This window comes from Chiroxiphia lanceolata, chromosome 8 (assembly GCF_009829145.1).
Source record: "Chiroxiphia lanceolata isolate bChiLan1 chromosome 8, bChiLan1.pri, whole genome shotgun sequence".
Lineage (NCBI taxonomy): Eukaryota > Metazoa > Chordata > Aves > Passeriformes > Pipridae > Chiroxiphia > Chiroxiphia lanceolata.
Window position 1 is genome coordinate 13,469,341 of NC_045644.1, and position 14,703 is coordinate 13,484,043.

The 14,703-nt window shown below is 49.1% G+C and overlaps 1 protein-coding gene across 2 annotated transcripts in view; it reads right to left on the minus strand.

The window, feature by feature from the left end:
- Positions 1-3,798: 3,798 nt before the first annotated feature.
- The window catches only part of SUFU (SUFU negative regulator of hedgehog signaling), a 98,560-nt gene continuing 87,655 nt past the window's right edge, over positions 3,799-14,703 (minus strand). For both annotated transcript variants that reach the window (XM_032694632.1, XM_032694633.1), the window contains exons 11-12: positions 13,685-13,753; positions 3,799-10,509 (exon numbers count right to left, since the gene is read on the minus strand). In XM_032694632.1, coding sequence (XP_032550523.1) covers positions 10,420-10,509; positions 13,685-13,753 — 159 coding nt within the window. In that variant the 3' untranslated portion in view covers positions 3,799-10,419. The remainder of the gene's footprint in view (positions 10,510-13,684; positions 13,754-14,703) is intronic.

The window sequence follows — 14,703 nt, forward strand, 5'->3', positions numbered from 1 at the left end:
TGAAGTCATTGAGCCGAGACAGGATGTCGTCCTGGACTACCCGCTTGAATCAAAAACACAAGTTATTGGGCTCAATGTGAGGGGAATTGGGGAAATTCTCTGGTTTGCAAACACAGGAGGTTAAACGCAATGATTTAATGGGATCTTCTGGACAAGAAATCCACGGAAACATCCCTGGCCATTGCTGTTCCTGTGCAGCCGAAACCCCCCTCCCGTTGTGTTGCAAATAATGAAATGAAACTTTCAACAAGCTGAATAATCAGAAAACAATTTTCCAATAAAATCATTCCCCGAAATCTCCTTTTAAGGCAAGGACTGGGATTCCCACTGCCGAGCGTGTTCCTGACGCCTCACATTATTGTTCGACTGGCTGTGCCGGGGCTGGGCAGGCTGCCACGCCACCCTGCGCCCCAGGGATGCTCCCCATCACACAGCCCAGCCTCCCCTCTGCTCCTGAGCCCCTGTTGCCTTTATTTTTCCCCCTCTGCTCCAAGCTTCAGATAATTTTCCCATTCAAAAAGCAAGCGGGAAGTATGAGGTGCCACGGTGTTGTGCTTGCTCCAGTGTTTTTAAGAGCCAGAGAAGGGATTTGTGCATTAAGCAGACACGGATGATCCCAGCCTGAGTGGGAAGCTGGGTCTCCCAGGTCGCCTTGGCCTTGGAACTCCTGGAGATTTTTTAATATCCAACCATGCTTTTTCCTTTGCTTCCTGCTGTCCAGTCCTTCCGGAGCAGGTACTCCATCTCCTGCAGCAGGAGCATCTCCAGTGTGGGGCAACCTTGCTTGCTGCCCTCCAGAGGGTTATGGTTTGTGTCCTGGAGTGTGGAAAGTTTGAGGAAATGTGAATGATGGGAAAGAACATTAAAAGTACTCTTCCCCTTGGAAAAACAAATCTGAACCTGAAGTACTATTTTTTGGAAAGCCACTGTGGCAATGGCTGCTGCCTGAAACGCGCCCACAGGCAGTGCATCCCTGTGGCAGGTGAGCGGTGGAGGACCAAGGGGACAGAGCCTGCACTGAGGCCACTCTGGCTGAGCCATGGGGGCCTGTCTAAACACTGCTACAGTTAATGTGAGTGATGAGGTGTCAGGAAAGGTAAAGCCATTTTTTTCTCTGATGCAAACTCTGCCTGACAGCAGGAACAGTTGCTCCAAAAGCTATTTGGAGAAGCTGGAACTTTTGGACACACCATGGACATCCAGGTAGGGAACTGGGGCATGCAGGAGGCTTCCCTACAGTCTTTTCCCACTTCTGCCAGGTCCTGTTTTCCTGCATGAGAAGGTGAGGCTGTGACTAGCAATGGAGCAAGGATGCTTGCTGGCTGCCTGGTGTCGCCGAAGCTCAGCTGTGGAGCTGGGGGTGCTTGTGCTGTGCCAGAGGGAGCAGCAGGACCCAGCCCAGCCTGGCTGCTTTGGGCCCCTCTCAGGAGCCTGGGTGTTAATGTGTCAGGTCCTGCACACTGGGTTGTGTTGGGAGCCTTTCCTCTGCACTGAGGTGTTGCCACAGGTGACTGTGCCAGCTGGGCAAGAGAGCAAGCAGGAAAGAAACAAGGCAGAAAGAGGGGAGAAAGAAAAATCCAAAGGGGCCTAGTGTGCTGATCCCCTGCAAAACCACGTTTCTGGGTGCTGCATGACACATATTTGTGGTCCTGGGGGCTAAAGCATGGATAAACCCTCCTTCCCATGTCTGCACCCTCCTGCCATGGGCTGGGCAACATGCGGTGGGATGGGGACATGGCATGGGAAGGGACGTGCTGTGGCGATGATGCTTTGGGAGGGGGCTTGGGAGTCAGAACCATCCCTGGGTGCCCAAGTCCAGCACAACCAGTGCCCACGTTGGCTCTGTCGTGGGTGGGAAGGGAGCACCGAGGGAGTGGGAGCCCCTTGCCTTGGGGGATGCTCCTTTGTTCCACCCATGGGGGCCCCACTCTCATCCCATCCCATCTCCTCTCCTGCTTCACAGGTGCACCCTCTTCACCACTGAGGTTCCCAGGCACCACCATTCACTTTTCAGATGGGAAATGAGCCCCAGCCCTCCCTTCGCACTCCAGAAAAAAAACACCAAGAGAGGAGAGAAACAAACAAACAAATCCCTTCCCTCTCCTGGCTTGGCATCTGCTCACAGCCCTTCCATTATTAATTAGAAAAGCTGCCGGCATTATTAGCAACAAACCGCTCCTAATGAAGTTCAGAGCCGCAGATCCAGGAGGGGCTCCCAGACACTGCTTTTCAGAAACCTTAATTAAATTCACTGCCCGAAGGTGCTTTTGGCTGGGGTGGAGGCAGAGCAGTGAGGCTGCTGGAGCTGGGCATGGCCATGCCGGCGGTGGGGTTCGAGGAGAAGGGTGTCAGCGAGAGAGGGGCACCCCATGGTGCCGCAGCTCCAGGGACACCCCATCCCCTCTGGATTTGGAGCTGAACAGAGAAATCAGCTGGGATGCAGTGTTGCAAAGAGGGTGCTGCCTGGCCACCACAGGAATGGGAAAAATGGATCATTTAATTCATCGATTAAATCAACCGAGTGGCCGGTGATGAGGGTTCCCAGCACTATGTGAGCAGTGGGGTCCCTTGCTGGTCCCAGCTCTGCCGTCATTGCTGGGATGTGCTAAAGGGGTGGCCCTGTGCTTGCACATGCTTTAAGAACTGGGAAGGCAAGAGGCACAGGGGATCTTGGGCCAATGGAACAGCTGTAGGTGGCTTCTCACCCCCCAAACCGCTGCCTGCATAAATAACCTTGCTGGAGAACACGACTGGCAAGGTGTCCTCAAGTGCCACGATGAAACCTGGCCAAGATGCGGTGATGTTCCCTTCAGCATGTCCAGCATGGGCTGCTCTGCACTAGCAGAGCTTGGAGATCCCACTGCTTTGCTTTGGGGCTGGGGCAATTTGTGTCTAGATATGGCTGTAGGAGGGGTTCTTAGGGAAAGAATGTTTTCACCCCAAATTTCAAAAGAAAACAGGTCCTCGCAGAAACCTGTTCCACCGATTGCTCCCCTTGTGATGCAGGGTGGGCTGAGATAACACCCACAAAGAGCAATGGCAAAACCTGCCCAAAGTTGGATTTTGGCTCCCTGCACATCCTTTCTTTCCCCTGCCACCCTTCCTCTGCACACAGCGATCTCCCTTCCCCCCCAGATATTCCACCCTTTCTCTCTGACCTTAAAGGCATTTATTACTGAGGAGTGTAAAAATATTACTGCAAAATCATTCTGCTTTACTGGGAAATCATTGAAACATTAGCTCAGTAATATTTTTTCATAAGTGTTTGCTGTGTCTCTTCTCTGACATATTCAGTCTCTGCGCGCACGTCCACACCCCCACAAATCCCGCTGAAGCCAGGAGGTGCTTGGCAGAGCACAGGATCACGGACCTGACCCGGCACTCACCCCAGCTCCCTCCTTCCCATGCCGGTGGACAAGGTTGCCATCCCTCAGCCAACTGGCTGCATCCTTGGACCCACGTGCAAGCATTCCGGATCCCAGCTTGTCCAAATGGCACGGAAAACTCTGGCTGTCAGGGCACTCAGGCTGCCTTGGCTCAAGGAGTTTTGCCAGAGGATACTCATGGAAGATCCTAAACCTGTTAGGGACTGGTTCTTTTGCTGAGTATTTTTGGGAAAAGAAAGATCCCCTTCCCTCCCACACTTGCACTCAAGAGGTCTGGGCAGCAGATCTCACTCCCCTGGGGCCAGGGAGAAAAGGTGCCAATAAGGAGAAGAAGGGGCTGCTGAAGCAGCCATGGGGCTGAGCAGGAGACAGTCAGTCCCGTTGAGTTGCTCATAGAGAAGGACACTGACAATTCTGCAAATACGTTTAATGCACTTAGAATACACGGGAAGAAAAAAACGTTTAGTGATTCACAAAAATATTACAAAAAGTCATGTGCAGGCGAAACACACCCAGCACTGCAATAACAATGTAAGAATTTACATTAGAAACTAATATAAAATATTTTAAAACCTCTGCTAGTTTAGCTTTCCATTTGTTTTTTGTCTTTTATTTAAAAAAGGAGGAGAGAGGGAAGAAAGGCCATCTACAAGGTACTGATACACCGGCTGCAGAAACGCAGGCTCCTTCCAGCCCCCTCGGGAGCGTCCTGGGGCTCCTCGATCCACATGACCCTGTGCCCACAGACCACACACACACACACACACACACACACACAGACACAAACACACTGCTTAAGTACAGAAAGGTTCACCTCCGGGCTCAAGGGCAGCCCCAGCGGTCAGGGTTCACTGTGGTCCTGGTCACCCATGTGTGCCCTGCCCAGGGAACCTTGCCTTTGCTCTAGGATTTACAGAAATCAACCAGCACACAAAACAAGTAGTGTTCCCAGCGAGCAGCAAAACTTCTATAACTTTAATAAAAGGGAGAAGTCGGTATGTCCAGCCTACACCAGATGAGAGAAGGGTTTTGAATGACTAAACTTGGGTTTGGAGCATGACTGTGGCCAAATTCAGAGTATTAGGACTACAGGGCTGGATGTGCAGAAGGAACACCCTAGGTTGGGGGCCAGGGCATTGCTATTAGCCCCTAGTGGGATGCTGCCTGCTTCCATGGGGTTGCACATTCCCACTCTGGGGAAAGCCAAAAGCCCAGAGCCCCCCAGCCTGTGATCAGCCCCTACTGGAATGACATGGCCACTCACACCCACCTCCCCTTCCTCTGCCCCCATGGGGTTTGCATCCCGCTCGCTGCCACAGGAGGAATGGTGCAGGAGCCTTGTCACCAGCACCACAGAGTCCTTCTGCGCCCATCCTGCTCCCAGCATTGTCAACACATGCCGTGTTTACGTAGGACCTACCGCACACGGTGACAGCTTGGACCCTCCCACCCTCACCACTCATGCAGCGGAGGGTTTCCGGAGCCGCACTTTCGCTGCAGTTGGGCCCCAGGGAAAGGAACAAAGGAGCCATTTTCATCTCCAGCCTCGCTGGGAGTGGAGGGAGAGGGCAAGAGAAAAGACCAGTGTTTGCAAAACACAACAATCGGCAGGAAATTTTCCTCTGGCTTTTCGGGGTTGTTTTTTTTTTCTCTCTCCCTCTTTTTAAAGAGGGCAGGCACAGCATCAGGACAGTTTAAAAACAACCAGGCACTGGCCTGTCACATCTGCCACGTGCAACCCTTTCTGGGCTGATGTTCCTCTCCTGCTGTTGGGGCTCTATGAGCCAAATGGTGAATAGTCTTTCAGTGAGGGAAAGAGAAGGGATACCCCCTTCACAGGAGACTGAACTGATCTGCCACTTAGGATGATTTTATGGTCTGTCAGTGATTTTAGGGGAAACAGAACTACGGTAGAAATGAAGAGGTGGTGAAGCACAATACACTCCAGGTTCTCTGCCTGAGAGAGACAAGTCAATGCGGGACCAGGTTGAAAACACATTTGCAACCTCAGGCCTATTCCCCATTTGAAATTTTGGACTCATGTCAAACACAAGGGTTGTTTTTTTTTTAAAGAAAAGAGAACAAGCAGACACTGCACAACAGAAAAAATGTCATAAGAATAGGAGGTTGAAAGAGAGCTCATTAGGTCCCAGAGACCTAAATCCAGCTTTAAAATCTTGGGAGGTGAACCTCAGAGGCAAATGTGGATTTTGAGATTGTTTTGGATACAGTCCGGCTGTTGTGCAGGCTGGCATTTATCGATAGGGACAGATGCACAGAAAGGAATTTCTGGTTGCCCAACAATTCGAGCTGCCCTTGCAGCCTCACTCACAAGAAAAATTAAGGCACAATGTATTCTCTCAGTGGAGGGCAGTTACGTAGAGGACCGAGTCCCTGGGAGGCGGAAGGGCTCTCCTGGTGCTGGAGCCCCTCTTCAGCTGGCTGTGATGGTGCAGGGGTTGAAGCCCAAGACTTCATACAGAGGAGCCACAAGGTGCAAGGCCATGCCCTGGGCAAAGGGAAAATTGGACACATGGGTCTAAGGGTTTCCTCTGGCCTTTAGCTTTTCTCCTCAGTTGCCATGATGCTGCCCTGCCCTGGCCAGATACAAGCTGGAAAAGCGGGACTCTGGATGCCCATCTAGGAGGAGGGAATAGTCATCAGGACAGATTAACAGCTGAGCAACCACAATCCCATGCCAACCTGTGAGCTAACCCAGCATCCTGTGAAACATGCAGTCAGTCAAACATTTTCCAGTGAACATTTTCCAACACAGCCATTCACAGAGACGTGAACACAGTGGGATGTGCGTGGCTGGATGCTTGCACCTGTGCTGGACCTCTGTGGGTCCTGGCACGGAAATGAAGATTGGCCTGCAGGGATCCCATGCTGTGCTGAGGGATCAATGATTCCCACTTTGGTTTCCAGCTTCCCTTGCAGTTCCACTTGCAGCGCGTAAGCACTGCGCTGCCTTGAACAGGCCTGAGCTGTGGGTGCAGGAGGGGGGCTGCTCACCTGCTGCCCCCCCCACACCTCTCTCCAGCAATCTGCCCCCACAAACCAAGCATCACTTTCAACTGGGTTTTTAAAAGATATTTCTACTGGTCACAGATGAAAAACAAGACTATTCTTCCAAGACTATTTGATGACCTGATGGTGTAATTTCAAAAGCCATCCATGAACAACTGAATATCTGAAGTGAAGAGCTTCAGAATATTTCAAATCACTGTTGGCAAATTCACATACAGTAGAACTAGTATATTACCATCCTCAAAGACATTAGATGCAGCAGGCACCACCTACTTAAGCCACTGAAAATATGGGCACAGCAGCTACAAGACTGACCGCTCCACTCAGATCACATCCTACATACTTTAATACTGAAATGATACATTCCTTGCCCTGTTTTTAATCAGAAATTGAGAGGGAGAGCAGTCCCGGCTTTTAGACCTTCTCCTGTTTCAGAATTGCTGTCACATGTTGGATTTTCAAGGCTCTTCATCTTTTGAAATATCCTGATTGACCTGCATCGCTGGATTTCTCCAGAAGGAGAAAACCTGTATGCGCTGCTTTCATTTCCATCCAGGTCGCTGTCTTCAGCCAACACAAGCCTCGGAGGTTTTGGTTCCATACAAACCTGCTTCAGACCTTCTACACAATCTAGGAAAAAATCAGCACCAGTGGACCTACCATCTCAGCAGTTTTGGGCTAGAAAAATACTTATTAACTTATTAACACTGATGCATTTCCCTGTTTCAAACTACTTGCTCACTAAAATACAAAGGTTTCTTTTCCATTCCCTTCACACACAGGCATATCCTCTTGCCCCAAGATGAAAATATCCAGACTTGACATCTCATTTACTCGCCAATGAGTAAGTTTGCACAGTTGCAAACTTCATGTGAATTGGGGAGGAGAGGTCCTGTGGGTGCCCAGCTCTTCATGATACAGAGTAATGTGCAACTTTCTTATTCTTAGATAACTTGCTGAGAGGCAGCGACATGACCTGGGAGCTTAAGGGCTGACTTTCACCAGCTTCTCTCTCATAATTGGTCTACCAGTTAGACACATATTTCTATTTTAGCAGTTATTTGTCTAATATTTTCCCCCTTAACTAAAGAGGAAGATTTCACTTCCTTCCCTTCAAGCCTTCCCCTCAATTGTTATCTGGCTACCAGCAACTATCTGTGAGAAAGCGTCTCAGAAATAGAGATTTCTGGCATGCCACCTGTTCATAACTCAAATACACAGAACTATATACAAATACATGACATGGAACAAAAATACACACACACAAGGATCCCGGGTGGATTATCAAAATGCATTCAGCCTGCTCCCTCTGAAGTCAATGAAAATCCAACCCAGAGTGTCTGATGAGAGTAAGTATGGTGAGGAAAACACATGCATGAGAAAGGCAGAACTGAAGCACGAGGCAGCTTGGAGGAGGTGCTTTCCCTGTGTATAGCACCACATCCCTGCCGTGAAGGCTCAAAGAGTTCATAGGGCACAAGGTCCCAAGCTTTCCAGATGTGTGTCAGAGCTCAGAGAGGGTCTGATGGACTTCTCTCTGTTCCGTGCTGATCTCTGCAGGAACAGCAACAATTGACCTTCCAAATGTCCCTTCTCCACTAAGATGTGGATTTAAAGCTCCTTTTAATGAGAGCTAGCATCTGGAAACAAGGAAGAGCAGCCAGCGTGGTGGCAACAGGCCAGCTCTGCTGCAGGCACCCCCACCAAGCTCCTACAAGAGCATCCATGGGCTACTGTTGGTGGATGGCTTTGGGACAAAACTGTAGTTGCTGCCCTTGCCTTTTCCTCCCTGCCACAATCATCTGTTTGTTCGTTATCTTGCAGCGGGACACTTGGGCACGTCGTTTTTGAAGCTGGACTGGTACATTTTCATGCCGCTTTCTCACCCACGCTGTCCCTTGCATATACATCTACAGTACAGAAGGGATGCTTACTGCTAACCAGGACAATGAAAACCGGCCAAGAGATCCCACGGATGAATGCAGCCTGCCTCAGCACAGAACTCACTCTGGCTGGCACATGCAGATATCTGAAAGTTTGCTCTCTCACAGCAGGATTTTAAGATGATCCTCTGAGTTCAGACAAAATGACAAACTCATTTACATGTAAATTGCTTCGTAGCTCTGCAGAAAGGAAGGTTCTGCAGAGCAGTGTTGGACTCTGCATTTGGCCTGCCTTAAATTATAATATAAAAACAATTATAATAGTACAAATACTACTTGGTACACAAAGCACGCCCTCCCCTGCAAACCCTGGCATGCTTCGGTAGGTCCTACAGCCCTCTAGTCAATAATCACCCTCTCTGCACAGAGAGACATTGAGTGACTCGCCTGAGGCCACAGAGGAATTCTGTAGCAAGTCCAAGGAAAGCTTTGTGGCTCCTAGCTCTGCTTCTTGACCAACATTAACCAGCCTCAAATATATGCAAAAAACATCAAAGCTGACTGTGCCGGGAAGAAATTAAATCAGAAAACAAACAGAAAACCAACCCTGGAGTACTGTGAGGCCTCCTGGACTTTGCTGTTTGATCAGGGGAGTTAAGTGTTAAAAGCTTTTGTTATACTTGTATTATGATCACATAGCAATTGCGCATAAACCGCCAAGTTATCTTGTAGACAGAAAGGGGTGGAAGGAAAGCTGCACCTCCCCTTGACAAGGAGTGAAGAGTTGTCACCAAAAGACAATGGGAGAGGAAGGCTGGGGAATATGCATCAGAAACAACCTGCAGCAGCAGCAGGGGGTAAAGCCTGCAGTGGTTTGCTGCAGCATATCCACAGGGCCAGCAGCTCTATGCAGAGACACAAGCTGGCACTGCAGAGACCAGCTCCTCTGCACACCACGTTTTGCTCCAAGGAGGAAGCCACAGGGATCTAGAAAGAGGGTCTCTTCAGACCGATGCTTTACAGTTCAAGCCTATCTGAAAAGAGGAAGGTCAGCAACAAGAGTCACCACAGCGAGGCTAGAGGGAAAAACGGAGCTGCATTAGGGCACAACCCTGCTGAACAGGAGAACAGTTGGCTTTACTGAGGCCGAGTCTCCTCTCTGCTATGCCAGGGCAGCGGAGATCTCCACTTCATATGCTTTCAAGCAGCCCCCTAGATCCTATAGAGCTGCTGAAGTTGTCCCTGTGAACAAATGATCCTTTCTAGCTTCTAAAATTCTGTACAATAGCAAGGAAAAAATACTTGACAGTATCTCTTTAAAGATAAACACACTGTAAACAGGAGATCTCCCCCGCCCTGGTAGCTTTCTTCCTCCTGCTTGTGCAAAACCAGAGGTTGCGACCTTCCCTGGGGTTCAGGCACAAGGACAGGATGCATGAGAATAAAGTTGCCTCTGTTTGCAGTGATACCATAGCTAATAGCACCAAGACCAACACTTAAAACATGCCTAACTTGAGGGCAGGGAGGATCTGGGTTTGTTTTTCTTGACTGAACTAGAAAGTTCATCTTTAAATCTGTTCAGCTTCAAGCATGTGAGCTTTTGGCCTCCTTTAAACAGGGGAAATACCATTCTGTTTCTGAAAAGAAAAAAAAATAGCACATGGAAGAACAGTTCTGCAGTCAGTAAAAGTTTGGCTAACAAAAGGACTCCAGAGTCACGTAAAGAACATTTAATCCATGGATTATAGGCTCGCACCTGGCAGAAATGTATGTGTAAATACAGGCGTGCAGAGCGTCTACACCCTGGGCTAAGGCAGAAGGGAGTTCTGCAGCTAGAGAGAAAAAGGATTCTTACTACTAATTTTCATAGTTAAATATTTCTCACTCGCACTCACACATACGCAGGCTGCTCCCAGAGAGTTCAGCCTTGGGAAGGATAAAGGAAAGGGCTCAGTTCGGTCTGGGCTGGTGCTGAGTAGCTCCTCTTCTGTTTGCAGTGGTTGTGCAGCAAACTCTTTTTATTTGCAGGCAGAGTTTTTACTGCATTAATTATCCTGTGAGTCACTGGGTAATGGACAGTAACTTGGCTCTCCCAGTTGTTAGAAGAGTGTAATTCAGCTCTAATGCAGCGGGTTGTCGAACACGGCATCTGGCAAGATGGAAACTTTCAGTTTCTTTTCAGGCCAGCTGTACTCCTTTGGAAGTTTAAACTGTAAGACAGTAAAGAGAAACAGTTAATGCATATTGCTGCAACCTGCATAGAAAAAACCATACTTGTTGCAAAGGCAGGCAGCCCCATGTTATTGTTTTTTAAAACAAGAGGCCACTAAGAAAACATTTCCCCATCAGTATGTTTTGGACAGCAGTGAACATTAGATAATGTGGCCTGCGCCTCAGCTGCCAAAGTAAAGTTCTGAGCTTTCAGCCCAAGTGCTGTTTATTTCATCAGATGAATGCTGGAGGGTTTCTGCCCTCCCCCCCCCCCCCCCGCCAATTTCCCCTTCTCAACCTCTCTGAAGATTTGCAGCCAGAAGTGTCTTCCCTCTTACCTAACCATGTTCCTTTCATTTCATCTACCCCAGCCCCCAGAGCCCACATTTGCTTTAAAAGTAGACTTCGGGCAGCTTTCAAACCCCTGCTCATTCAAGGGTGGGATGCAGGTGAGCCAGCACAGCTCTGCTGGGGGACAGGCTTGCAAATGGCCACCACCTCCAGGAGGACAAACTGTGTTGCCCTGGCTGTAGAAAGCCAGAGTGCCTGCACAGCATCCACAAAGGTTTCACAGAGCCATACAATGCCTTGTGCTCTCATAGGCACTCAGCTGCTCAGGCTGTTTTGCAAACACTGGTTGAAGCACACAGAACGGAGATTTTTTGCCCCAGTCTGGTTTACACATCACTGGCTCTGGCCAATGTTTCCCAAACAAGAAAAGTGCACTGGTCCCATCCTGCCACTCCAGGGCACCCCACCTTAGGCTAGGAAGTCACTCCAAAATCTCTGATCCCAAACACAACCATGCAGGGAGAGACCTCCAAAGAGCCTTACCACCAACCCTTCTCACAACCACATGTGACCAGTGTGCATGCATTCACACAGGTCTCTAAAAAACAGGTCTGTGGAGGGTGTGAGATGTGAGGGGTGGAATCTCTTAGGCTACAAATCTGCCCCATCCACAGCTGAATGGCAACCAGTTCTGCATAGGCATTTCACACCATCCCAGACTGAGGATCCAAAACATGTGGGGGATAGGTCTGGAAGCCAGTTTGCAGGATCATTTTGCTTTCAAAACTCTACTGCACCCAGTGTTGCACTGCCTTGCATTATAATATTCTCTGACACCCTGAGGAGACTCCCACTGAGGAATCACACCAGTGACAATCTGACCTGGAGATGGCTAATTCAGAATGGTTATGGATACAGTGGTCCTCTCCTAGGAGAGTCCTCAGACCAAGGCCAGCAACACCATAGGTTCTCAGGGGCAATATGAATTACAGTCAGTACAAGCAACCTACAAATCATCCATCTTTATCCAATTACCTGTCTTTCTTTCCAGAAGCACCCTGTTTCTGAAGGACCTTAACACAGGCTCAGTGGCAGGTTCCTGCTAAAGCAGATGCCCTCCAGCTGCTGCTCCACAGCAAGGGCAGCTCTGTCACAAATTTGCTCCTGACCTTGCTCCGCTTGCAGCTGCCCACGAGGGTAACCTGTGGTTAGTATCCATTGACCTTAGTATGCTGGCCTGCTGGTTCAGGGTCTGACCCACGATCTAGGGGCATGGTAGGAAGATTCTTCAGGATAGGGGCTACCATAAACTCCCAATCTTTATCTTCTAGGAAACAAACAGCCCAAGTCCCATTTTTGGTTGTTTTTTATAAAGTCAAGCCCTGTGTACAGCTTGCACCATGTAATCTAGTGGCTGTGCACTGCCCAGGAAATTCTTCTGAGTTCACTGTCTAGGGCATGTGAAAAACATGCTAAAGATACTCAGACAGATTATTTCACTTAATTTCACCTAACACAGGTGGCTCTTTATGCAGCAATGGAAAGACTCTCCTTGCAGCACTTTGTTCTACCACATGAACATCATCAGCAACAGTCAGGGCTGCTGAGGAATGTCTTCAGTTGGCCCAGCCTGGGATCCTGCAAGTTACAAATCCTTGGAGGAATCTGGATACTGAAAGCTCACATTTCATCTCAAGTATTTTCCTTTTTATAAACAGCAGTGGTTCTAAAGCAATCCTCCTGGAGAAGCCATCCTTTGTATTTGTTTGTTTTTCAACTTTTAATTTAGCAAAGTCACAGTAACTCGGAACCGAACACTCGGTCGCGGTGCCAGGGGCTGCCATGCTCCTTGCCTCTCAGCAAAGGAACATGAGCTGTCCAAAGCCTTAACTAAAGGGCCTTCAAACCAAAGTGCTACTGGGCTTCCATGTCACTAGCAAAAATGAGCTTTGGATTAGGTTTAACTGGATAAAAGCTGGCCTGAAAGTCACTGCACAGCCTGCAGCGTGCTCTCCCCACTCACACAGTGAAGAACACCCTGGCATTAAGTCAACTCTGGATTAAACAATTAGAGCCCTGAGATTTTCCTGGGGGGAGGGGAGCAGGGCAATGGATGGGAGGGCTGCTCTACAAGCCAAGGAAAGTTTCTTTAGAGTCTGCAGGGAGCTGTAAAAAATGGGATTAAAAATATTACATGTCATTTCTGCCACTGCTCTTTGAAGTCAAGTAGAATATTTATATGGCATGCATGGGAGACGGGGTGTTAAATGTTCCCCAGGAAGAGATCACATGGCAGGGGGAAGTTTAGTACCACACAGCAAAGCTTTATAAAGTTCCCCTGGCTGCTGCTGTAACGTTTCCAGGCTGGTGATGGTCCTCTGCACGCCGTGCAGGGGCAGCAGGTGAAGGCCAAATAGCAGATGTGAGAAAGCCCCTGCCTGTTTCCAAAACCAAAAAAAGAGGCTCATACAACAGATTGTTCAGCAGTAAATGTGCTGCCACCACTTCCAGCCTTTCTGAAAGCAGGGAAGGTGATGTACTTGGAGCTGCTTGCAAGGACACTATCTACGGATGGCATGGAGAAAACCCCCCATAGATAGGGGCTGCAATGGTTTGATTTGGGATGCTCAGATATCATGTTGGGAAAGATGCTGGTGGAAAGGAAATGCAGAGTCTCTCTTAATATCTATCCCTGTCCTGTATTTCTTGCAATCCTTTCTCTCAGTGCCTCAGTTCATAGCAGATGTGAAGGTTTAGCAAGGCCTCAAGTCTGTGGGGCAGGCCCATAGCCTGCAAGCTGAGGGGAGGATCAAAGGCAAACTGCAGGATGGGCTGAGCTCTCTGTGACAGTACATGGAAGATATGGGAACGATGCAGTCTTACTTCCTCTGGAGAATTCAGATCTTCTAAATCTTCCAGCATTCTCTCTACGAACTCTTCGGTCAATAGGATCTGCAACGGAAATACAGTAGTTTATGCCTTCACACTTTTAGTTTTAGCCAATTGCCAGGAAGCAGCATGGCTTCTGCAGAGAGCAGATTGTACCAACTCACTCCTTCCCCTATGTCTTTCTTTCCCACAATACAAAGGTTTGAGAGCAAGGAGCTCCTAACTTTGCCTTCCACCCCAACCACTGAAAAAAATGTTGAAATTATACAGCAATCTTTTTTGACCCTCAATTATCTTCCTCAGTCTAAAATTAGAGGCTCGGCTTTAGACAAACAGAGTGGGGAAGGAGGAAAAAGGGTCAAGATAACAACTGTTGGAGAGACAGTGGGAGACAGCCACTTTTATCTGATCCACTGAAGTTAAGCTCACAGTTTAATCAGGAAACAGCAGCACAGGAAGAGACTGGGACCTGTGCAGAGTTGGTGCTCCGGGCATGGGGAAGGCTATGCAGCACATTGTTCAGATGAACCAGATGCTGGCTATGGGAGGTGCTCCCAGAGGTGCCCATGCTCGGCACCTCCATGTTGGGATGGCACATGCCCATCTTCCATGCCTGTGCTGAGAAAACTTTTGGCTCATCTCAAAGCCAGCTGGCAAGCACGAAGCAGTCCAAGAAAACAGCTGCTGTCAAGTCAACAGTCCCGGATGCAGGCCAGGACCCCAGCTCCATGGAGTCCCCCAAGTCACAGAAACCAGAGACACCATGGGGGAAACCAGCCTCAGGAATTCAAGTGGAGGAACTCCCACCCTCTTTTAAAAACCACGTGATAGCCAAAAGCAAACACATCCTGCCCTCTTCACAACAGCCGCAAAGGCCAGAGCTCCAGGCAGGACAGCTGGTTTGGCACAGGAGCAGAGCCGGCAGTGCAGGACCAGGCAAACATCCCCACACAGTGAGGGGGCCTTGGAGCAGCATTCCTGGGAGTTAGGTTGCAGAAGCATCCAGTGGATTA